The sequence below is a fragment of the Ceratotherium simum genome, chromosome 26 (genome assembly GCF_057802395.1).
Source record: "Ceratotherium simum simum isolate JZ-2026a chromosome 26, ASM5780239v1, whole genome shotgun sequence".
NCBI lineage: Eukaryota > Metazoa > Chordata > Mammalia > Perissodactyla > Rhinocerotidae > Ceratotherium > Ceratotherium simum.
Genome location: NC_141925.1, coordinates 9,453,710 through 9,477,803, shown reverse-complemented (window position 1 = coordinate 9,477,803; position 24,094 = coordinate 9,453,710). Strand labels below are relative to the sequence as shown.

The 24,094-nt window shown below is 50.4% G+C and overlaps 1 protein-coding gene across 7 annotated transcripts in view; it reads right to left on the bottom strand.

Moving 5' to 3' along the window:
- The window catches only part of CLEC16A (C-type lectin domain containing 16A), a 209,613-nt gene that overhangs the window by 99,799 nt on the left and 85,720 nt on the right, over window positions 1-24,094 (bottom strand). For all 7 annotated transcript variants that reach the window (XM_004438071.3, XM_087416956.1, XM_014793439.2 and 4 more), the window contains exons 13-18: window positions 23,651-23,773; window positions 19,815-19,924; window positions 18,956-19,000; window positions 16,512-16,562; window positions 13,253-13,381; window positions 4,220-4,340 (exon numbers count right to left, since the gene is read on the bottom strand). In XM_004438071.3, the coding sequence (XP_004438128.1) occupies window positions 4,220-4,340; window positions 13,253-13,381; window positions 16,512-16,562; window positions 18,956-19,000; window positions 19,815-19,924; window positions 23,651-23,773 (579 nt within the window). The remainder of the gene's footprint in view (window positions 1-4,219; window positions 4,341-13,252; window positions 13,382-16,511; window positions 16,563-18,955; window positions 19,001-19,814; window positions 19,925-23,650; window positions 23,774-24,094) is intronic.

Genomic DNA, 24,094 nt, shown 5'->3' with positions numbered 1-24,094 from the left:
TTTCAGGATACGTTCCTCAAAACCTTGTTCAAGCAGAAAATGCCAACCCTGTGGTGCCCCACAGTCCATCTCGCTCATTCAGCAGCTGCACAGGGACAAGAGCCGGCGCTCATTCACTGAGCACCTACTGTGCGTCGAGCCGGCGCTGCACGCTTTACGTGATCTCATTTGATCTCTGACAGCCTTCCTTGCAAAGCTTTTAGAACCATTTTAAAGGCAAGGCCACTGAGCCTCACAGCATTAAGACCCTGAGCACCACCACAAAGCTGACCACTTCCAATTACTCCAGGGGCTGCAAAGTCAAATGTCGATGGGGCCAGGGTGGCACCACACAGGAGAACACAGGCCCCATCTCTGGGGGCTGCCCTCCCCTCCTCCCTCCGCTCCCCCCAGAGCATTGGCTGCTAGGGCTGGGGGAGCTCATGATTTGCAATGGTGGCAACCAATTCAACTAAGAAGAGTACCCCAAAGTGCCTATCTGTTAGAGAGCAGTATTTATAGACGCAATAATATGATGTCTTCCATTGGCTTTAATGTACCAGAGGGGTTATTTTAAAGAGACAGGGCAGGGCAGATGAAATGAGACTTAGCAAAAGGGTAATAACTTGTTGAAGCTGAAGGCTGGGTTTATGGAGATTCATGGTGTTACTCTCTCTGGAAGTCAAATCTATTTTATCTAGTATAGTCTTCTCTTCCCATCCCCCTTCCCTTCCCCTCCCTCACCCTTCCTCCCTTTCTCCCTTCCTCCCTCCCTTCCTTCCCTCCCTTCGTTCCTCCCTCCCTTCATTCCTCTCTCCTTTCCTTTCTTCCTTTGCAGCTGCCAGTTTGTGACCTCTGCCCCACATCACTCTCCTCTCCATCGGAAACAAAACAGGCTTTAGGCACAGTAAGTCTGCTTCTTTCTGGAGGGGTGACGCCTCTCTGATGCTCCCTGTCAGAAGCCACCCTTCCAGAGCTCACCTGGCACACCTGGCCGGAGGCCGGCTGCTGGTCAGCAGACCTGTGAGATGGCTCCCGAGGACTCGCATGCTGTGGTTTCTTATCCAAGTGTGTGTTTAGTAAACACACTTGAGGTCACCTCTTCTTGCTGTGCTGAGCTGGCATTCCTTTAAGACTTTCAGACCATGTCACCTCAGATAACAGTCCACAAATCCCAAACATTTCTCCCTCAGTCCTCAAGCTTGGCAGGGAGACCAAGCAGTGTGCTCCTAGGAAGCCTGCCCAGTGTAGGGGATCAGAATTGGCCACCCCAAAATGTGTCTCTTTGCCCTGATTATTTTTAAGAACAAAAGACTCTGAAAGAAACTTTGGCCTTCTCCCCCACTGCCTAAAAGAATTTAAGATAGAAAGCCTGTTCCAGGAAGGAGCTAATACCAGGAGATAACTATAGTATAATGTAAAATAGGTGTGATAAGAAAGGCACCTACAAGCCTTGTCCAAGTTCTGTCTCTCGGGCCACCTTCTCAAACATTTGCTTTTCCATTTCCGTGTGAATTGCCTTCCTCCCCTCTGAAATCCCAAACTCCCACCCCCAACATCCTCCTTTGTCTTCACCTGAAGATAGTATTTAAGATGAGAACCTCTGCCATTTTGTAGAGTTACTCAGTTTCCCTGGGTCTCTCCCATGTATACATGTTATTAAACTTTGTTTGATTTTCTCCTGCTAACCTGCCTTTGTAATTATTTGGCTGGCCATAAGAGCCTCAAGGGACAGGGAAGGGGGGTTGGGGGGTTCTCCCTCTTCCCCAACACCAGCTTCCACTGGTCAGCTCTATGGATGCCTTCACCCACGTTAGGAGGCTTCCTGCATCTTCCATACACAGCAGGCATTCTGTGAAATGCAAGGCACGCTCATTTCTCCCCAGTGGAAGATGAGGAGCTGTAGCATTTAAGAGCAATCACCAAGAAAAAGCAAAGCCATGCAACGACACAAGCATATCTTATTCTAGTACCACATGCTCACAAATCCATGACTCCCAGTGTTTTCTGGATGGCGCCCTCTCCAGCAAAGACATAATTTGCAATCAGGCAGGGTAAAGACAGCCAGCCATTACCTTCTTAATGGCCAACTACCCAAAAAGGCTCAGTTAAGTGATCTCAACTAGCAATCTAATCAATTAATCTCAACTAGCAATCTAATCAATTAAAATTGGTAAGTGAAATACTTTTAACCTTTCTTTCAGCAGGCCATTCCTAGGGGGAGGAGGGAAGAATGCGAGTTTGCAGCATACAATTTAATCCATTTCACGGATGCAAACATTCTTGCTGCCCTGATGGAGTGGCCCCTTTAAAGCAAGCTGTTTCCCTTTCTTTCCTTGAATCAAATCAGAGAAAGACTGGTTTATGGTTCTCTCCAGCCAACTCGATCAATTTAAACCCTGACAGAAATCCCTGTGACCATTTCTCAAGGGAGAAAGGACCAAAGGAGATGGGCACAGAGGGGACTGAGCTTCCTTGTTCTCTCAAGACAGAGAAGGAAAAAAGAGCATAAACAAGAAGAAGACAAGAAAAAGACGTTAGACAACCAGGTAAAACCCACAATAATCACTGACTGAGAATCTTCTATGTGTAGGCAGTGTGCCTTGCTCTTTATATGCATCACCTCATTTTTTTAGCGGGGAACACTGACTACACTTTCCTGAGCACAGTTATATGCCAGGCACTATGTTCGGTCATATTATACTCCACATTATATTTCACTCAAGTCTCAAAACAACCCCATAACATAAGGAAGATCATCCCCATTTTACACGTGAGGAAACGGAAGCTGTGGGGGCTTCAATCATCTGCTCAAGGGAATACAGAGCAGGGCGGGGGAGTCTGGTTCAAAGGCAACCCTCAACGGCCTATATCATGACCGCTGGTCACACAACTGAATAGCTTTGTCAAAACACATTCAATTGTACACTAAAACTTGGTGAATTTTATTGGACGTAAACTGTGTTTCAATAAACTGATTTAAAACAATAACGAGCCTCTCCTCACCATACAGCACGAAGAGTGGCCATCTGCTGTTCCTGCCTGCCCAGCCTCCATCTCTTCTTTGTCAGTTTCCCTCAAGGGCCCCCTCCTTCCTCACTCTCAGTTGATGGGGTTCAACAGGAACAGGTCTCACCTCCCAGCTCCAGGGATGGGACCCTGGCCTAGCCAATCAGTGAATCAGATTCCTCTGACACTGACTGGTTCAGGGATGGTCATATGAGCCAAGCCAGGCCAATGAGAGCCCTGCCCTGGACTTCTATGAAAGTTACAGGGAAAGAGAAGCTCTCTTTCTGTCAGGGCTGCTTAGCAGGTTCAGCAGATCTTGGAGCTGCTGTCACTACCATCTTGTCACTACCTGGTGAAAGCCCTCCTGAGGATGAAGCCAGAATAGAGGAGAGCAGAGCTGCAAGATGGAGCATGGCAGCTTCCAAATGACACTGCTTCAGTACCTAGATCCAGCCACGCCTGAAGGCAGAACTACTCCTGGACTTCTCAGTGACATCAGCCAATTCCTCTTTCTTTTTCCTTAAGCTAGCCTAAGTTGGGTTTTCTGTCTCTTATAACCAAATAGTCCTAATATAGCACAATGCCTTTAAGAAACAGAAAACCATCTTGCACATCAATGTGCACATGCGCCACAGCAAACAGACGAAACAGAGAACTATATGAATATGAGAAAGGTTATAGGAATGTGACCAAGCTTTAAATCTCAGCGTCGTGTTGCGGAGGAGAGCACTCAGGCACTGCGTGGTTAGACAAGCAGCCCAAGGTTGCAGGCTAAGCACCTGGTTCTCCAGCCTCCAAATCCTTCCTCTTTACCTAAATGCTGGTGACTGGCATTTCTGAAAGCTTTCTTTTCTTTTAGCAGCAGAATCCTTTAATCATTGGAATCATACAGAAAACCCTTAACATACAAAACCAATCAGACTGGTGCTGCTAGGATTATACAGAGGGCAGGGATCCTAGAACTGTGCCCACCTCTGCATGGATTGCTCAGCAAACCACCTGCACAGCTCTACCTGGTCTCCAGACAACAGAAGCCGCAGACTGACTTCAAGGTGCCCAGAACCTGGGGCCCTTTCTTTCAAAGCCAACACACGCACACTGTGTTAGCTCACATCACAGATCAACAGCAGCACAAAATGCAGGTCTCGCGCCAACCCTCCCAGTGCCGTGTGAGTCAGCGTGGTAGTGTTGCCACCCCACCCCCGGCCCTGACTCAGGGCGCCCAACTCACTCAGATCCAGGACGTCGTCAGCTTTGATCAGGTCCTCCTCCCGTGTCAGCGGCAGCTGGGTCTCCGGCTCCCCTCGCAGTTGCAGGGACAAGGAACGGAGCATGAAGAACACCCGGATGGCCTGGACGGAAGGAGAGAAAGCAGAGGAGAGTGGAAATACAATCATTTCGGTGGGATGCTCCACGTGGAGAAATCACAGTGACTCTCCATGTGAAAAAGAAAGAAAACGGGGCCGGCCCGGTGGCACAGCGGTTAAGTTTACACATTCCGCTTTGGCAGCCGGGGGTTCGCCGGTTCGGATCCTGGGCGCAGACCTACTCACTGCTCCTCAAGCCATGCTGAGGCGGTGTCCCACATAGAAGAAGTAGAAGGACCTACAACTAGCATATACAACTATGTACTGGGGCTTTAGGAAGAAAAAAAAGAAAAAAAAAAGAGGAAGATTGGCAACAGATGTTAGCTCAGGGCCAATATTCCTCAAAAAAACCCAAAAACAAACAAACAAAAAAACAAAACAAAAAAGAAAGAAAACAAAACAAAAGCCCACCCCTGCCCGTATCACGGTTCTGGTGCTTTCAGAGCAAGGCAAAAAAAATCAAAGGGGTGCAGCCTGTTTTCAGTTATCCATGGGTTTGGGTTTGGGCCACTACACCTCAGCTGAGCACCTGTCATTTGCCAGGACCTTTCTCTAGTGTCACATGACCCGCATGCAGGCAGCCCCACTTCGCAGACGAGGTGCCGAGACCCAAGGAAGCGAAGTGACCTGCCCCAGGCACATGTCTAGGGAGGGCTAGCACCAGGCCTCCTCCAACTACACCAGCACAGAGTGTGGAATCCCAGTCACCAGTAAAACTGTTTCAGGGTGTGGGGGCGGGGCAGACAGAAGAAGGGGAGATGCAGAGCTGGCCAGACCCAAATAAAACCCTGCCCCTGCCCCTCCCTGGGTGAGCCCCTTCACCTTGGAGCCTCAGTCCCTTGGCCTTACAACAGAGGGTGTGCCACCCACAGGGCAGCGGATCTGGCACCCGGCAGGTGTGCAGTGACATCAGTGCCCTGAGTGCCCCTCACACATCCCAGCCAGTTTTCTGGGAGCAGAGGCGGCTCCGTGGAAAAGGGATCTGGGCAGAATCCGGTGTGGCCATCAGGCATTTCCAGAGAGCAGAAAAAAAGCAGAATCCCAGGCCCCAGAAGGCAGAGAAACTTGTACAGAAAGCAGCTTTCACCCTGGGGCCGGCCTGCCCTGGTAGCAGCACCCCCTTGAGTCCTAGGTTGGGGCTGATTTGTCCATCAACCAGAGGCCAGGAAGTAGAGGGGCAGCCCACAGGAGAGGCCACCTCCAGGCCACTTTCCCTGAGTGTCTGCTTGGCGGGCATGCACCCGAGGGGAACAGCTCCAGAGTCAGACATATAAGGTCTGTGTTGGACTCCCAGCTCCTCCACGTTGGGAGAGGCCCTTGGCCTCTGTGAGGTTCATTTTCCTCATCTGTGAAACGGGGACGGTAGTCCATACCTCACAGGGCTGCTAGGAGGTTCTGAGATAATGCTGAAGGGGAAGCAGCCAGCATGCGTTCCGTAAAAGAGTGACCATGCTTTACTCCAGTCACTCGACAGCTGGACATGGAGGTGGGCACCCAAACACTGTCACCACTGGTGATCCACACAAGAATGAATTCCAGCCCACTTCTGGGTCTTCTTGTTTACAGTTCTGAGAGCTACCGGCCTGGCCTACTGAGAGGGAGGCTGCCCTTTATACAACAAGGTGCCTCCCCCAACAAGAGCGGGGACAAATTACTGTCTGCAAACAGCGGGGCTTGCACTGGCTCCTGATGACCCAGGCAACAAGGATGCCCATCAGCTCCGCCAAATGCTGCGCTGGCCTGGACCTGGTGGGAGATTGAGCCAATTACTTCACGTCCTAATGTAGAGAACCGGAAGAACAACTCCACCGCCTAGGCCGATGTTGCAGTCATGTATTCTCCTCTGTCAGCCATAAGCACTAGACAACGATAAGCTTTTATTTTATAATGATGATGATGGTGGTGGTGGTGGTGGCATTAGTACTGATTAGATTGTTCTTAACAGTTTCTTAAAGTACAGTCACGTGTCGCTTAACGACGGGGACACGTTCTGAGAAATGTGTTGTTAGGCGATTTCCTTGTTGTGCAAACATCATACAGTGTACTCACACAAACCTAGATGGTACAGGCTACTACACCCCTAGGCTCTATGGTACTAATCTTAGGGGACCCTCGTCATATACATGGCCATCGCTGACCGAAATGTCACTATGCAGCGCATGACTGTACGGTCTTTATAAAGACATCTGCAACAATCAGAAGAAAAAGAAGTGTAGTTTCACTCAAAAAAAAAATCAAAACAGCTTTTATTTATTAAGCACCTATTGTGCACCAGGCACCGTGGGCACTTACTGCCACGTAAAGATTTTCTGCAGGAAGAAACAGAGCTGAGAGGGCAGAGCAATGAGTTCACACAGCTGATGAGGCTGAGCTGGGGTTTGAATCCAGGAACGTCTGATAGTTGCGTCACTTAACCCAGCACACAAGGAAATACAAACGCCCGCACCAGCCCAAGCGCAGAAAGCCCAAGATGTGGGTGGTCACTTGGCCTATTTGGCAGTTTGAGCTCTTAAATCAAGTCATGACCTCAGACATGAGGAAAAAGAAAGAAAAAGGCCCGTCTTGGACAGTCAGATCCAAGTTGAGTGGATGCTTCATTTCTGTCAAAAACCCATTCCTCTTGGGGTTCTGAAGGCAAAGAAATCAAGCAGGTCCCGGGCCAGGGGATGAGAAAGAGGAACGTGTGTGGCTCTCTGCAGACTGTCACTCTGAAAACCGGAAACCTGCCAATACAAAAGGAGTTTGGAATTTGGCTCCTAATGTAGACCTTTTCGGTAAAACAGTGGCTTTTGTTCTGCAAGCAACAAACAAAAATATTTCCAGGAAATCAATAAGACAGTAAAAAACATAATGTAGAATATAAAACATATAAAATAAAACTTCCCAATAATACTTTTCCTGGTTTCTGCCCCAACTCGTAAGAGAAAGAAGAACACGTGCAAAGCCCACGCCCATGACTGTGAGGAGGGCAGATGCCCATAGGGCTGGGTGCTCCACTTGGGCGACAGCTGGGCTCCCATGGTGGGGCAGTGGGGTCTGGCAGGCACACTGACCAGCCCCACAACTCCGAGAATCCACAAAAGAAAGGCAAGATTCCAGGTAAGGGGCATCAAATTCATCCGACCGCCCCCTAAAGCAGCCGCCACTCCCTCTGCTTACCCACAGCCTGCCAGGTATGGGTGGAGGCTGTACCATGCCATCTCATTCAAGTCTTTTAATGACTCTGCGTGGTTGCCATTTTACAGACAGGAAACCCAAGCCCAGAGATGTTAGGCAGCCTGCCCAAGGTGACTCAGTTAATAACTGGACTCCAAAGTCTGTGTTCTTCCAACCACATGCCTTTGCCTTCAGAAGGTTTAAGGCTTGGGACTCAGGCTTTTATTGAGTGCCTTTCTTTACCCTGCTAAACACACATGAAACTAAACAATGTCACTAACAAGGAAAGAGGAGCCCTTCTTTCAGATGCTTCCATAGAACGCCAGGAAGACTGGCTCTGGAAAAACAGAGCAGACCGGAAAGGGGTGAGAGCTGACCAAGCTCAAATACAAAGAAGAGACTCATCCAGTTAGCTTCAGCACCCCTGGGAGCAAACTTGGGCAAGGAGGGGCCTGGGCAATGAGTCGGAGGAGTGGGGCAGGAGGACAGCTCCGGAGTCAGACCGACCTCGGCTCCACCTGGGGTCAGGCGAGTCACACGAATTCCCTGAGACCAGGCTGGAGCTCTGCACATGGGGCACCCACCACCCCTGATCATGGGGCCACTGCGAAGGCGCAACATAGTGCAGGTAACACACTGAGTCCTGGATCAAATGCTCAGTTTGCATTTGCAAGCTGCTGAGTAGAGGTGACGGTCACTCAGGTGAGAAGCCCACCAAGGCCGTGGAAGTGGCTGTGAAAGTGAGTCATTCTTAAAAGAGGGCTGGAGCAGGGTCAGTGGGCACAGCCCATGGGGAAAGTCATTTGGCCACTGCAGAGTCACAAAAAATGTCCAGACCCTTTGAACCAGAAATGCCACTTCTGGGAACTTATCCTCAAGAAATAAGCCAAAAGAAAGAAAACGCTGTATTCACGGAGCTGCTCATTACAGTTTAGTTGAAAATAAGGTAACACTGAAGGCAACCAAAATGTGTACCAGCAGGAAAATGCCCAAGTCAATTATGGCAGAGGTCACCAGATAACACTTTTACGCACCAGTAAGAAATCAGACTTATTAAAACTGTATCACGTGAAAACTTGCTCTACAGTGGAGAGAGAAGCGGGAAGGCTGAAAGCGAGGCCATGGTACACTTTCCGGCCACCATGAAAAGATGTGTCTGCAAACAAAGATAGGGAGGAGACACAAAAATGTCTAAGTGTTGTTTGTTTTGGGTGATGAAATCACAGGAAATTCTTTCGCTCTACTTTTGAAACTTTATATGTTACTGTATTTTCTTTAATGCGTAATACACATCTAAAGAGTAAAAGCAAAATATCCTATTTCCTCAAGGTCAAGAGCGATAAACACAAACACTGTCTGTGGTTTTACAAGGGACCAGGGAAACAGATGCGGGGACAAATAAAACTTCATGCAAATACATTTACTTCACAATGGCTTCCAAGAGCACTATGTAAAGATGGCTAGTGGCTTAAATTCAGATTTTGACATTCACCAAAAACCCTCTCCCTAACTCTCTTTTCTCTGGTGTTAGGCTTCAATAGATTGAGGTCATTACAGACTATTTCTTTCCCATCTAAGACGCTAGAATGCTCCACCGCTGTCCAGCCCACATTTCCTGGGCGCTTACTGTGTGCCAAGCCCTGGGTTCCCCACCTCGGTTGCTCTCTCATCTATTTTAGGCAAGAGCTGAGAGGCGGGACACATGAGCAACCTGAGGGTCAGGGAGGTTTAGTAAGTTGCTCAAGGTTCCACAGTTAGAGTTGGGACTGAATCTCAGCTGGTCTGACTCAAAAGCCTGTGTTCTTTCTTAACTGCTTCTTTCAACTGCCCCTACTCACGGGGTGGATCCAGCCCAAGTCCGAGGTTCTGCCTGCATGTTCCCGTCAGACCCAGTAGTTCCAGTAACCTTCATTTCCACATGAGTTTCCCTTCTCAGCTGGCACGGCTCAGCAGCACTCTTGCTATTTTGGTTTTATTCTATATTATTTGTTCACTGTCTATCCTTGCATCTTGCACTGTGCCTGGCACCTAGCAAACGCTCAACAAGTATGCCGAATGGAAGAATAAACAATGTCATTTGCAAAACGCAAGAGGGAAAATCGACTTTAGCCAGATGCCTCCCCATGGCCTGCAAGGCTCCGCCCCCTCCTCCTGCCCTCTTCACTCGCTCTGCTCTGGTCACCCTCTTCCCTGAACACGCCATACTCTTTGGCATCTGGGGGCCTCCGCACTCACTGTTCCCTGTCTGGAAAGTGCCTCCTATACGTCTTTGCATGGCTCCTCTTCTCGCTCTTCAGGTTTCAGCTCAGACATCACCTTGGCAGAGCAGCTTTTCCTGAACATTCTGTCTGAAGTAGTGCCACCCCTTTCCTTCAGAGCCTTTACTGCAATCCGATATCAGACTGCCATTCACTTGCTTGCTAACAAATTTTCCCTCTCTCGATGTCCTGTGAGGTCCAGAAGGAGGGACCTCTGTCCTGCTCACTTCTGCACCCTCAGGCACGGCATCTGGCATACAGTAGGAACCCAGGGCTCTCTGACGAATGTACGCAGGGATATTTTACAGGTTAGGAATGATTTACCAGTAAGCGTTGTTTGAACTTCTTTGACAAATCCTTAAGGAAAATAAAGGGTGGGATTTCTGAAAAGGATCAGCCTCCTGAAAAGTTTGACAAAGTCTACTTGGTGGAAAAAAAAAAAAAGAAAACCTTTGAATCCAAAAGGATGAAATGGAATGTTCTTTGAATACAAGCAAAGAACTTGAAACAAACCACATAAGCCCTCAACTGCTTGCTAAACCATAGACTTCCTTTAGCTCAAATTCAAAGCACACTGTTGTGTTCTGAAGTCTGAAATGGGCCGGGGAGCTAAGCTTCTGAAGGATTCCAGACAGCTGCCCTGCAACAGGAACTGGACTGAGGTGAGTGGCCGAAATTCCCCTGCAGAAATTAATTTTTGAAGTCACAAAGGGAAGCTTTCCTAAGGTGGATGGCTTTGCTTTGAGGTGGGCAGCCCTATTTTATACCATTCTGCCACCTTCTCCCTGGCTCTAAACACATGGACTCTGGAACTTGAGAGCTTCTTTTATAAACTGGTCAGACAAGGATGAACGAGAGACCCCAGGGAAGCCCAGGCATTCGTAGTGCTCTGTCTGGGGCTAGCAGCTGGGGCCGGGCATCCCGTCTGGGGCAATGCAGGCGGACAGCACGGCCCTGGGAAGTGCAACTAAGTGAGACATGAGGGCGAAGGGAAGACGAGAACTCTGGCCCTCAAGACTGCTGCTGGCCTTGTGTTTCTGCCCTTCACTGAGTCCTCACGAGAGCTCCGGTGAGGCAGGCACATGCTGCTTCCCAGAGGAACAGAGAGTGGCTCAGGAAGGAGAGGAACCCCAAAGCCTGAGCAACCCTCCCTCCGCCAAACGCCCCACCCCTGAATTCCTCCCTCTCTCTCCTGTGGATCAGGACTGTCGCCCCAAGCCAGCAGGACGCGATGTCAGCCATGGGCTAACAAGTCCAAGGCCCCTGAGAGCCGGCTCCTCCAGCCCCTCCAGCCTCATCACTTCCCACGGAGCCTCCCTCACTCTGGGCTCCAGCCTCAGTCCCCTCCTTGGAGGTGCAGGAATGTGCCACATCTCTCTGGGCCTTTGCCTCCTGCAGCTGCCCAGCCCATCCCCAATTCCTGGCTTAAGGACCATCCCTCTGGTGCCTGCTCCACCTCCCTGCCCAGGTAGGATTAGGGATCTGACCCCATGTTCCCTCAGTAACGGCCCCAGCTACATGGATGATGCTGCCTTTTCCCACCTCACCCACTAGACTGATGCCTTGAGGCCTGGGGCCGTGTTTTCTATGTCCCTGGTGTCCAGCACTGAGTAGGGCTAATAAACACAGTGAAGGGAGCAGGGGGTCAGAGTGGCTGAGAGCTTAGGCTCTGCAGGGCACACCACCTGGGCTGAAGCCTGGCTCTGCTGCTTATCAGCTGGGTGACCTTGACCTGGCAGATGTCACTTTGACATCTTCATGCCTCAGTTTCTTCCTCTGTAAGATGGGGATAATAATAGTGCCAACCTCCAAGGATGGTTGTAGAATTACATGAGGAAATTCACATAAAGAATTGATATGAATGATCCAATTTATAGCAAAGAACATGAGTTCGTATAAGTGTTAAGAAAACCTGATGGACCTTGAACCAAAAAAAAAGGATGCAACCCAGAGCAGCAGCTCTCAATGTTCACAGCTTTCTGGACCTTCTGGCTCAGGGGCTGTCTGGGTCCTCTCTGGCCTGGGGACGCTGCAGCCTGGCCAGTTCCATGGTAACCTTGCCGGGAGCATCTCTCAGGCCAGCCAAAGGCTAAGGGAGAGCATGCGCGCATCACGAAGGAGTCGCTGAGACGATACTCATTTGTCAGAACCAGTTCTCCTGTAAAAGCCATGCCAAGGATGCCCGGTGCAAACACTGCCACCCACAAACAATTGTGTGCCTGGCCGCAGGGCCTGCAGCGCTGGCTGGGAGCACAAGGAAGGAAGGCGTCATTGGCTCGGACAGGGTGGGTCCTGTGGTGAGGGCTGTGGGTTTGGTCAGACAGCAGGGAATGTGGATTGACTTAAGACACAAGGTCTAACTTCCTCTGCCCCACCCAGGCCTCCGAGGCAAAACTGCCAGGTGGGTGGAAGAAAGTCTTGAAATTCTCTAGTCTGAGGCGGATTCAGCAGGTCATTCCTGCTTCTCAAAATCCAAAAGCTAAACACCTCTGCCTCACTCCTTACACTCGGATTAACTCAGAAGAAGATGCAGGCTGATAACGGGAGGGAGCCGAGTGCAGCGAATTCCTCTAATTTATCCACTAACATTCACGTCTCCAGGGAATGATTTTCTAGGAAAAGGTTATGGTGCTTTCTAAGAAAGAAACTGTGATCTTACGAGGGAGATAAAATACCATGAATAGCTCTGTGAGACTGCTTCAGAAAACAAGTGCTGATAACGGAAGCACACACTACAGCTGGGTTCTGAGAACTACTCTGTTCTTCACACGTTTCTCCCGCAGGCCGGCAAGAATCACAATTTCATTTGCGTATGCCCAGCCCCAAGATCACTCAGATACCCAAACATCGCATAATCTTTGGGGTCCTGAGCCACTCTGGGCTAAGATTTTACACCAGCCTCACCTGCACTGCATTACTCTGCTCACTCCCTCATTTGTTCGCAGAAGTCTGGCCCCTGGCTTCCTCTCTCAGAGCTCAGGGGCTGGGCCTGTGCTCTGCACCAGCACAGGCACCCTGCTTGCAACCGACATCTGGCGCCAGGTGTGATGGAATTCCCATCCCCGCTTTAACAAGGGCTACACGTTCTGGAAAGTTATGCCCGTGGCAGGGTGTGAGGGAGGTGCTGTTACCCACTGTCTGGACTTGTGTTGGGAGGCGGGCTCTTTTTTTTTTTTTTTTAGATTTTATTTATTTATTTTTCCCCCCAAAGCCCCAGTAGATATTTGTATGTCATAGCTGCACATCTTTCTAGTTGCTGTACATGAGACGCGGCCTCAGCGTGGCCGGAGAAGCGGTACGTCGGTGCGCGCCCGGGATCCAAACCCGGGCCGCCAGCAGCGGAGTGCGCGCACTTAACCGCTAAGCCACAGGGCCAGCCCCGGGAGGCGGGCTCTTGACCTGGTCAGAGACCCTTTCCTCCCCGCCCGGGAGTGGTCCTGGCAGACAGCCACCCAGGAGAGCCCGGGTCCAGTGCTCACTCACCCGCCTGGTCTTCTCCACGTCGCCACAAGGCAGCCGCTTCACGAAGTCAATGCCTGTCAGCGGCGTGCCCGTTGGGGGCAGCAGGATGGAGGCGTCCATCATGAGATACTCCACGTTCATGGGCTTCATCTAGAAGAGAGACATCACAGGAGACTTCACTGGGGGAGGGAGAGGTTACACACCTTCGTCTGCACGGAGCAGATGCCCACATCCACCGGATTAAGACTGAAGTGAAGCCTGGAGGCAGCCAGACACGGGAGAGATGTGCCTTTTTTGTTTTCTAAGTTGCAGATTTTTCCTCAATCGAAGCGACAGCTCAGATACTCTTGAGAATTTGCCTCCCTGCTATGAAAAGCTTTGTTTTCTCCTCCTCTCATTCCCCCTCCACCCAGCAGGCAGAGGGGTCCTCAGTAAGGAGGCCGCTCCCTTTAGGGTGCTCTGTGCTGTGCGTGAGCCTGACTGCTGCCTGCCTCCTCTGTACTTCCAATTATGATGATAACAGGCGCAGGGATGCAGTGATTGCAGCTTCCTAACTTCGGGGCAGGTGGTGAGCTACAGGCTTTTGGTGTATGATCCTGTTTAATGCTCCCAACAACTCCAGAGGGGATGTTGCCCAATCTGCTAATGAGAAACAGAGGCTCAGAGAAGCCGAGGAATGGATCTGGGCCCACTCAGCCGGCTGGTGGCAGGACCAAGACACAGACCCCTATGAGTCCCACCACACGACCAACATTCCCCCTTCCTTCCTCGCCCCCTTAGCATCTTACCTGGGATAACATAGCAAAGGCACTTCTAAGCATCTACTAAGTGCCAGGGACCTGCAGGGCTCATCTACTACTGGACAGCAGATGCTGGTGCTGCCCCATATTCCAGAGGGAGACACCGAGCTCAGAGGAAGGACACATGCCCACGGCCACTGGGCCAGACAGGGGCAGAGCTGCCTGCCTCCTTTCACACCACCTCCGTGAGGCCTTCTCTGATAACTAAGACACAGGTAACATCACCTCCCCTCCCAGAACTCTGCTGCATCAGTACTGCCCATTTAAGGGACACATGTTGCTAGACACTGACACTTTGTTTACCCAGCATAATAAAGGAACGACATTTCACAAGGGTAAATTTTCTGTGAAATTAATTTTACTCCTTCAAGCATCACAAGCTTCTGTTTGTGTCTTCTTTTTTTTAGAAAGTGGGCTTCAATCATATCACACTTTTTCCCCTCCTGTAACATAAAGCTGAGAGAACAGGGCAAGGCCGTGGTGAGGGCCCAGCTGTCCAGAGACCAGTGAGCAGGCTAGGGAGCCAAGGAGCCACTTAGCCCATGCCATCTGCCTTTTCCTTTTGCACACTTTAAGCACTTTTCTCCCAAGGCCTGAGGTCCACAACCCCAAATCCCTTCATACGTGGGCAGGGGTGGCAGAGCCCTGTTTCTCGTCCTGGGGCCGCCCTTGGCACCAGCCTTCTAGCAGCGTGTTTTGCTCTCTTGCAGCTCCCCTCCACTCTGCTCCCCACTGCTCTCAACACCTTCCTAGGGAGCCCCTTCTAGCCCGCTGTTGGTGGCAACAGCAGATGGTCGCACTCACTATGCCTTGTGTGTTAAACAAGAGGTGATAGAGAAATGAGTGAAGGGTCAAAAGTCAAGGCCTGGCTTTGGTGCAGGGCCCTCCGAGGGCACTTTAGCAGCATCCAAGTGCCTGTCCCCACTTCACTTAGCTTAGCAGCTGGCCTCCTGAAGACTGAGCTAAGGACTGACTTTCAGATACGGGGGCTGGGGGGTGTCACCTTTGTATTTCTCCAGAGTGCCAGGCATTGTGCAGGACACACAATAAACGTGATTAAGACAGACAAACAAACAAACTCAGGGAGCTCCCCACGGTGGGAGGGACAGGAACCACATATTCGTTGTGCGTACACTCTACAGGGGGCATCTCGTAGGTATTTCACATCCAGCCTGGGCAACCACGTGGTACGGGCCCCATTGACAGATGGAGAAATGCAGACTCAGAATGTAAGCAGCCCGCCCAAGGCTGTATAGTTGGTAAGTAACACAGCAGAAACCATGCAGGGATTTCAGAGCCTGAGCTTGCCCAGTGTCAGGTGACATAGGAGCCTACGTTTCCAACCAGGAGACCAAACTGTGGAGAACCACACTGAGGAAGAGGACATCACAGGGGCGGGATAAACAGTAGCTAACCACTGACTCCACTCCACTGTAATTAATGGTCCCAACAGGAGAAGACTGAGACCCTCTTCTAGGGGCAGGGGAATAACAGTGCTGTGGGCTTCAACAGGAGTGAGGCGCACGTGGGCAGTCCACACATCACTGTGAGGAGGCCTGGGCCTGCTGGGGCATTTCTGGAGATGAATTAGGCCAACTTACGCTTTTCCCTTGAAAAGGCTCTGCAGAGCCTCAGATGTGCTGTGAGTGAGGACGTGGTGAGGTTCCAGCTGTCCAGATACCTGGTGAGCGGGCTCGGGAGCCACTTAGTGCACGCAGCCTGCCTTTTTCTTTTCGACACTTTAAACACTTAGGTTTATTATAAACTTCCTGAATCACTTTACTCTTTGGTGAGTAATGTCCATGAAAAGGATCATTTATCATCTACTCATTGAGTGCCAAGTTAGGGGCAGGTGCTGGGGATGCACAGACAAATGAGCAAAACAGAGAAAGCTGCAATCTTCTGAACCTATCTTTTCCCATGATTCTGCCTGTTGGGCAGAGAAAGAAGTTTCTGGGCTGGTGCTGCAGATTCAAGAAAGAGCTACACGCTGGAACATTCTGGCGGCACAACAAAGAAGGAGGCAGCATAATACCCGCAGAAGGGCAGGGGATCGGGAGGCAAACTGCTCTGCTCTGAAATCCTGGCTCTGGCCCTCGCTAGCCAGGCACATGGGGGCACCTCACTCAACCTCTCTGACTCTCGTTCCCTTACCAGTATAAGGACGGTAATCATAGCAGCTACTCCCACTGGACTGAGTGGGGAGTTGAGATATAATATGGACAACATGCTTTACACACCTGACATGGAATAAGTCCTCAATCCAATACTACCCACATTACATTGACACAGCCCAACTCAGAGGGAGTGAATGTCATCTGAAATTTCAGCAGTGGTAGGATCAAGAGGCCCCGTTTTCAATGCGCTTCCCCTTCAATCTCTGCCATCTGCTCAGAAAGTGCCCCTTTAGACAGAGCTCTCTCTGGGTTCTGCAGGGCGAGCTCCGCAGGCGCACGGGGGCGTTCTGGCCCCTCACTTACTGTCATGCTCCTGAACTCATCTTCGAACATGTCCAAAAAAATTTCTTCTCCCTAAAAAGAAAGAAAGGGAGGGAAGAGAAGATTATGCATATTTTTTCCATAAGCAACAAAGTGTTATAAACTCCAGTTCAAGGCTTTGGGGGACATCTGTTTCTCATTAACGAGTTCTCGTAAATCACCAGGAAATAAAATACACACGTGAACACCAACACACACGCTCAGATGAAAGACCAAATATCAAATTGCACCTCTCAATGTTTTTCTCCTTTTTTAAAGCATATATAATTAGATTTCTTCTATCAAAGTAATTTAAAAAAACCAACAAAAATAGCACTACATTTAATTAAAATATAAAAATGGTTAATATTTTTCAAGTGTTTAATATCATCTATTTGTCAAGAAGGTTGGAAAAATGAAGAATCCTGGTTAAGTTGCCATGTTAAAACTACGAGGCTCCAAGCCTCAGAAAGGAGGAGTATAATTAAATACGCTCAACACTAAAACCATACGGTGTGTTAATTCGTTTTTGAGTCACATCTTTGGGGTTTCGTAGTTCCTCAGGCTGTGACTCTGCCCAGGAGGTCCTTCTCAGAACAGGGTGGTGGGTGGGAGCTTGGTTCCGAGACATAAACCTGGGGCCAAATCCCAGCTTTACCTCTCGAAGTCTCTCTTTGTTTGGCTGCAAGAGTCGGATGACAGCCCCCATCTGTGCGGGTCATTGTGAAGATGAAATGAGTTACTGAGCACAGAGCCTGCCGCTCAGTTGGGGCCGGTAAACGTTAGCACTCACGGTCCTGACAATCATTACTGGACGGGAGGGACCAGAGTGAGGGAGGGGAGGGGAGATTCAGCTGAATGCGTCATGACTCTTAGAACTGTCCTGTCTCTCTCGTAAGTCCTGAATCTCTCTCTCTCTCTCTCTCTCTCTTTCTCTCTCTCTCTCTCTCTCTCACACACACACACACACACACACACACACACACACACACGGAGGGGGAAAACGAATAGGTCCGTTATATATTTTTCCAGTTATCAGAACTACAGATAAACTTGAATATTCTTGCGTGGTTAAATATCACACAACAACCAGGGAAATAACAACCACTGGAAACTCAAAAGCTTCTGAGATACTATACTTAGGGTGTCAATCTTATAGGATAAAAGAGAGCTGGGTCGGGAGAAGGGAGCTGAAATTCAAATACAGCTCTCCTTTTGTTAATGATAAAGAAACACCTTCGTGGAAAATGCCTACCTATATGTCCTTGTGTTTTTTCAATCCAAAAGCTTTCTAGGGGGGAAATAAACTGAAAGCAGTTATATTGAAAGGAGAGTCAGAGACAACTAATGCAACTGCGAGGTTTCTGCTTCCTTCTGGGCTTTGCTGGAGGACATGTGCCCGCACTTAGAAGCCAGGTGTGGTTGGGGATGGTCTAGGGGAGACAGGGGTTTCCTCCCCAGTGCATGGGGGCCCACAGTGCTGCCACCCTCGGCTAGGCATGTACCCCATGTTGCAGCTGCATGAGGTCACCTGAGCCTGGGGAGGTGGATTACAGATTACATGACCTGGTTTTATCTCATCGAACACTGACAATAATGGACAATGGCTTAAAAAGTGTCCTGCAAAGAAAAAGATCCCTGTGCAAATATGTACATAATTCACAGCAGTCTAGAGGGAAAACAAATAACGAAAGTGCAGGTGAACAAAACGAAAATGCAGCGCCGACACCTTTGCTCCTCCTAAGAGGATCTCTTCACCAGCTGAATTACAAGGGGAAAGCATCACTAGCTGGATCTAGAGACATCTGATGTGGAAGCCAAAAAATGAGAAAACCATGAGGACTGTCTGACGTACGGGTTAATCCACTATTGTTGACAAATGATGAGCCCTGCCTACGAATATACTACGCCTTAAGACTAGAGCTAAACAAAACCATTACAATGAGATAATTTTAAAACGAATCATCTGGAATCTGAAGACATATCTACAAATTTTTCAGATACTGAAAGTCATGGTGGTCCTTTACAAAATCTCACTAAACCTAATGGTAAATGTTGAGAAGCCTGTATGAGGTTTCTTTAGCATACATGTATATAAATAATATACATGTATATAATTCATATGGAGTTCAAAAGTAATTGTATATGTATAAGCACATGTAAATATAAGTTCATATGTATAATTTAGTCATATGTGCATTTATGTAAATAATTCATAATTTACAGGTAAATTCATAAGTCCTCAAAAGTTGTGCTAAGGAGAGAGCATGGGCAGGAAAGTGCAGAGACCGCTGCTCTGCAGATTGTGGACTTGGGCATTCTTACTCAGGAACCACAGGTATAAGAAATAGCTGAAGACACGTGACCTTCACGTGCACAGAGCCACCACTACAACCCTGTTTATCTAGCGCACACCACTCTGCTAACCCTGTGCTTGGCCGACTTACCTTATAAAAGTGCCGCACTAGGTGAACGCTTTCTTCTCTCGCGCCCTGTTAACAGAGAGGGAAGGCATAAGGGAGGCAGGTCTCATGGGGGCGAGGGCGCTGGATAAACTACAAATTCTAAAATCTGAGGGTATATAAGACAGATGCTGGGCTAATATCCTTAATCTGTAAAGTGGTTTTTAATGAGAGAGGGAGAGGGAGGGAGAGCTCAAAATAGAAATGGGCAAAGGATAGGCGTTCAACGTAATGACATGGAAAGTGGTTAATATACAGTTAAGTGGGGGAAAATGGGTTATAAAATATGACTGTTACGACTCCATTTTTATAAAAAAAAGCATGCGAGTGTGTATCTGGAAAGACACACTCAAAACGTCAACTACAGTTGTTACTTTTTACCTCTCTGTACTTTCTAAATTTTCTAAAATAAACATGGAGAATAAGGTGTAAAACAATAAAAGCTATTTAAAACAGTGTTACATTGATCTCCCTTCAGAACCTTACAGAATGTATATACAAGCACAATAAACTATAAATAAATGTGTGTATGTGTTTGTATATGCATAAAATTTTTGTAATATAAAAGAAAAATTTAAAAATCCTGGAGACAAATACAGAGCCAAATAATTATAACAGAAACTTCTGAAATTCACTAAGTGGGCCCGTCAAGCCCATCTCAGCGGAAGGGCAGTTCCGTTGGAACAAGTGGGTTGCAGCAGGGCGCCAGGGGTATCAGGCCCAGCTTCCTCCCGCTGGTGCTGTGGACACCGGCGGACAGGGCTCCGATCTGGATCCAGCTGCTTCCCTCCGACCTCCTCCCCCTCTCCACGGCACAGGCAGCATGAGGGAGGGGGGCCCTCACCTCCAGGCAGGCCAGGTGCACGTCCTTTATGATGCAGCCTGTGCTGGTCACAACTTGCTGCTTTAGAAGCAGGCAGCTCAGCTCCAGTGTCGCCAACCGGATCTTCCCGTCTGCAGAGCACACCAAGGTCAGCCTCGCACACCCCAGGCTGCACGCCTTCAACACAGTCTCGCCTACTGGAGGTTGACCGGTCAGCTGACTGGCCGACTACACGAGGCCCCCTGACATCCAGTGGGGACACAGAGGGAACCCCTACATGCCCACCCCCTTCCAAATCGACTACAACAGAATGTTCCCATCAAAACTGCCTCTACCAAATACTCCCCTGCAGTCCCTTTATCAGAGGAGGAGAGGCAGGAAAAAGAGGGTAACTAATCATTACGGAAGGCCTAGAAAGTGGCCGTCCGGGGCTGCTTTGCTTGTCCAGCATTCCTTCCCCTTCAGGGACAAGCACCCTCACTTTTCCTTGGGAGAACCAGCAGCCCCACTCTTGGTCATGTGACTTAGGTGGAGCTGGTCCCAGGGATGGGCACATCACCCAGGCTGGTCAGGGTGCTCCAATCCTCTGGTCACAGTGACTGGACAGGGGACAGACAAGGGAACCAGTCAGCAGAAAGACTCAATTCCACAGCTTGCTGGAACCACTGAGCAAGAGAGTCCCTCCTGTGCTGGGCTGTGGAGGACAGGGGCAGGGGCGGGGCCCTGAGTGGCACAAGCATGACAACCCACAGTGCCCACCGCCCCACCCTCGCCAGTGTTTTCAATCTTTTGTAAAGCGTTCTGCAAACCGGGCCCTGAGTCCCCCCTTCCCACCAGATTGCCCAAAGTGTCTCTCCCTTAGCAAGTCTAGAGCCCAACAGAGAGAGGGAAGGCCAGAGCTGCTGGCAGATAGCTTGCCAACACAGAAGGCTGCCGAGTCCAAAGAAAGTCTTAAAAACGCTGTTTGAGGGCCGGCCCCGTGGCTTAGCGGTTAAGTGCGCGCGCTCCGCTGCTGGCGGCCCGGGTTCGGATCCCGGGCGCGCACTGATGCACTGCTTCTCCGGCCACGCTGAGGCCGCGTCCCACATACAGCAACTAGAAGGATGTGCAGCTATGACATACAACTATCTACTGGGGCTTTGGGGGGAAAAAATAAATAAAAATAAAATTATTTAAAAAAAAAAAAAAAGAACAAGGAAAAAAAAACGCTGTTTGAGCCCCTGGATCCGGCTGGGCTCAAGCCACAGCCTAACAGACTTCAAGTTACATGAGCCAACAGTTTTGTTTGTTTGTATTGTTTCAGGGAGTCTGGGCTTGGTTTCTGCCAACTGCAACCACACTCTGACTGACACAGCCTGCTCTCTACTGTCTGGGCGCTTTACAGACGCTCCCCCAAGGAGTCTCTATAACCCACTGCAATGGGTGCTCTAAAGACTGAGGTTCAGAAAGGCGAAGTGACTTGTCCAAAGTCTCGCCCCGAGCAGTGGTGGACTCCAGGTGCTCTGAATGCCAGAACCCACACCTGGCATGGCTCCTAGAAGCATCTGTGACTGCCTGACCAACGAGCAGCCTGTCCCTCCGCAAACTCCTGCCTGGGGCTTTAAGCTCATTTCTGGGGAGGTCTTGATGTGGAAGAAAGGGCCAGGAGAGGAGGAAGTCTCCAGCCACACCTCCGAGGGACCAGGATGGGCCACTGGGAAAAAACTCAAGGCAGGTGCCTCATCACACACCTCCCTGCCTGTCCTTTTGTAAATGTCTCACCTGTCAGGTGGGGAACAGATGAGAAGAGGGACTCCGTTTGCTTAAAAGTGAACAGGCTATCCACGAGCAAAACCAGAGCTTCCTAAGCATGATCCAGGGGCCACTGGGAAAAGGCTGGTTAGTCTCAGCTCAGCGGCTCTCCTGGTCCCAGCCCCACCCAGCCCAGCACTGACATCCTCCGTGCTGCAGCTCCCGCCCGTCTGCCCTGCTCCAAGCTCAGTAGTTCTCTGGAGCACAGTCTCACTCCTGCCTGTCCTCCACCAACCCCACTGCTGACCAAGTCAGAAACACCCCTCCTGCTGCCTCCAGGGAAGTAGGATGTGATTTTCCACCAGGACTCCTCTTCCTCTGCAAGCTCCTGCAAAGGAGCTGACTTGCTCCCACAGGCCCTGCCTCTGGAGGGAAACGGAGGGAGCAGCAAGCCCCTTAGTCCTCATCGCAGCTTCCAGACTGTCCCTCTGAGCTGCCTCAACCTCTTCTCTTCAGAAATCCAGGCTGTTCTATACACCAGCCTACAAGGGGCCCGCTGTCCCTCCCCACCCTGGAGGTTCCTCTCCCAACATCCAGGCCACATTCCACCTTGCTTGACCAATGAGCCACGTCCGCGCACACAGCTCCTGCCAATCACCCCCTCAGCCACAATCTTCAGGGACACGTTCTGCCTCCCTGTACTCGACCTCTCAGCAGAAACTGACCCCACCAGGCAACCCTCGGTCCTGAGCCACACGCATCTCTTGCCGCCCAAGACACCCCCCTCCCGCCCCTCTTCTTCCTACATGGGGCCTGGCTCAGGCTCCTGTGCTGGCTCCCCCTCTATGTCATCTCTAGATATCCGCAGTGGCCCAGGGCTTGGTCCTAGACACGCCTCCCTTTTCTTCCGTGGTTTTAAAAGCCATCCACTTGTCTGTGAGTCCCACAGTGTTAGTTCTGGCCCTGACCCTCGGAGCTCTAGATTCCATCTCCGCATGGAGTCCCAGACTGCTAGGACTTCACAGAGCCCAGCTGTGGTTCCTGGAAGGCAGGAGCCATGTCTGTCCCACACTTGTCACTTGCACACAGTGGCTGGCATGCAGGAAGCACTCAATAAACGCTGTCCGGTTTACTGACGCCCTGTTGACACCCTTGAGACCATGGACCTGGCTCTCCAAGCCCCTGCACTCACTCCCTGGCAGTCACACTGTGCTTCTGGCCACATTTGACTTGTGAAGTCCTCATCTGTAATCACAACCCTGCCCCTGCCCTTCTCCTGAGCTGTCCTGGGCCCACCCCTGGATTGCTCCTGATCGCACAGTCAGCGGTTCTCTCTCGAGCAGGCCGCATCTCTGTCCTTCCCCACGCACTCACTCACAACCCCACAGACTCTCTCCCTGCCTTGGCAGAGAACCTGCCTTGCAATCAGGGTCTCTCAACCACAGTACTACTAACGTTTTCAGCCAGATAATCCTTTGCCTTCAGGGGCTGTCCTGTGCACTGTAGGATGTTTAGCAGCATCTCTGGCCTCTACCCATTAGATGCTAGTAGCACCACCTCCCTAAGTTGTGACAACCAAAACTGTCTCCGGACACTGCCAAATATCCCATGGGGGGCAAAGCTGCCCTCAGCTGAGACCCACTGTGCGAGGTCATCCCACCCACTACCTCTAGCCCTTGCTGGGGCTGCAGATCAGTGTTGACCAAAACCTCAGAGTTGGGCTGCCAAGTGCCAGACACTGGGCACGTCTTGTATTATCAAGAGTACCGGATCCAAACCTTCCACCTTCTCCCTTGCTCACACTCTCAGCGTGGGCCACCCCAAGAGGAGGGCCGCAGACACTGGCAAAACGGGGAGAAGAAGCTTGGGTACAGAAGGCGAAGAAAGACGGGCTGGCACAAACACCATGGGGGAGGAAACAGGGGAGACCCAGAGATGAGACCTGACTGCAGTGGGCAGGAGGGTACGGGTGGCCCAGACACGAGTGTGTGTGGCAGAAGGAGTGGCCGAGATCTGCCCGGATTCCTGGAAGGGCCAGGACTAGCACCAGGTCTCCTGGTGCCCAGAGTGGGGGCCTGGTGCCTCTAACGCCACCACCCCTGTGAAGAGCCAGCAGCCCCAGGCACCTGGCTGGGCAGCGTTGTTCATGATCCTGATGAGTCTTTCCGTCAGTAGATGGTTGTAGGTGGTCTTCTCGACTGCGCTGGGCACTGGGAGCTGGATCCGCTCTAGTTTTTCAGGATCCATGCCTGGAACAGAGGAAGGAGCAAGCTGTAAGCGGAGCTGCCTCATCGAGAGCCCTCCTCATCCTGAAAGGCCCCTCAGAGTGGGCTCCCTACCCCGGCCGTACATGGTCCCTCTGCGTGACTTCTGCCTCGCCTGGCTGCTGCCTGTACTGTAACTTACCTTGGAGTTTTCTGTAAATGGAATTTAAGTAAATATATTAAAGCATGCAATTTCTATCACTATTTGTAAATAGGAAATCAGCATTGCTGCAATATTGACAGTAACGAAGGGAGGGAGGGAGGGAGCAAGGGAGGGAGGAAGGAAGGAAGAAACCTAAGCCAACA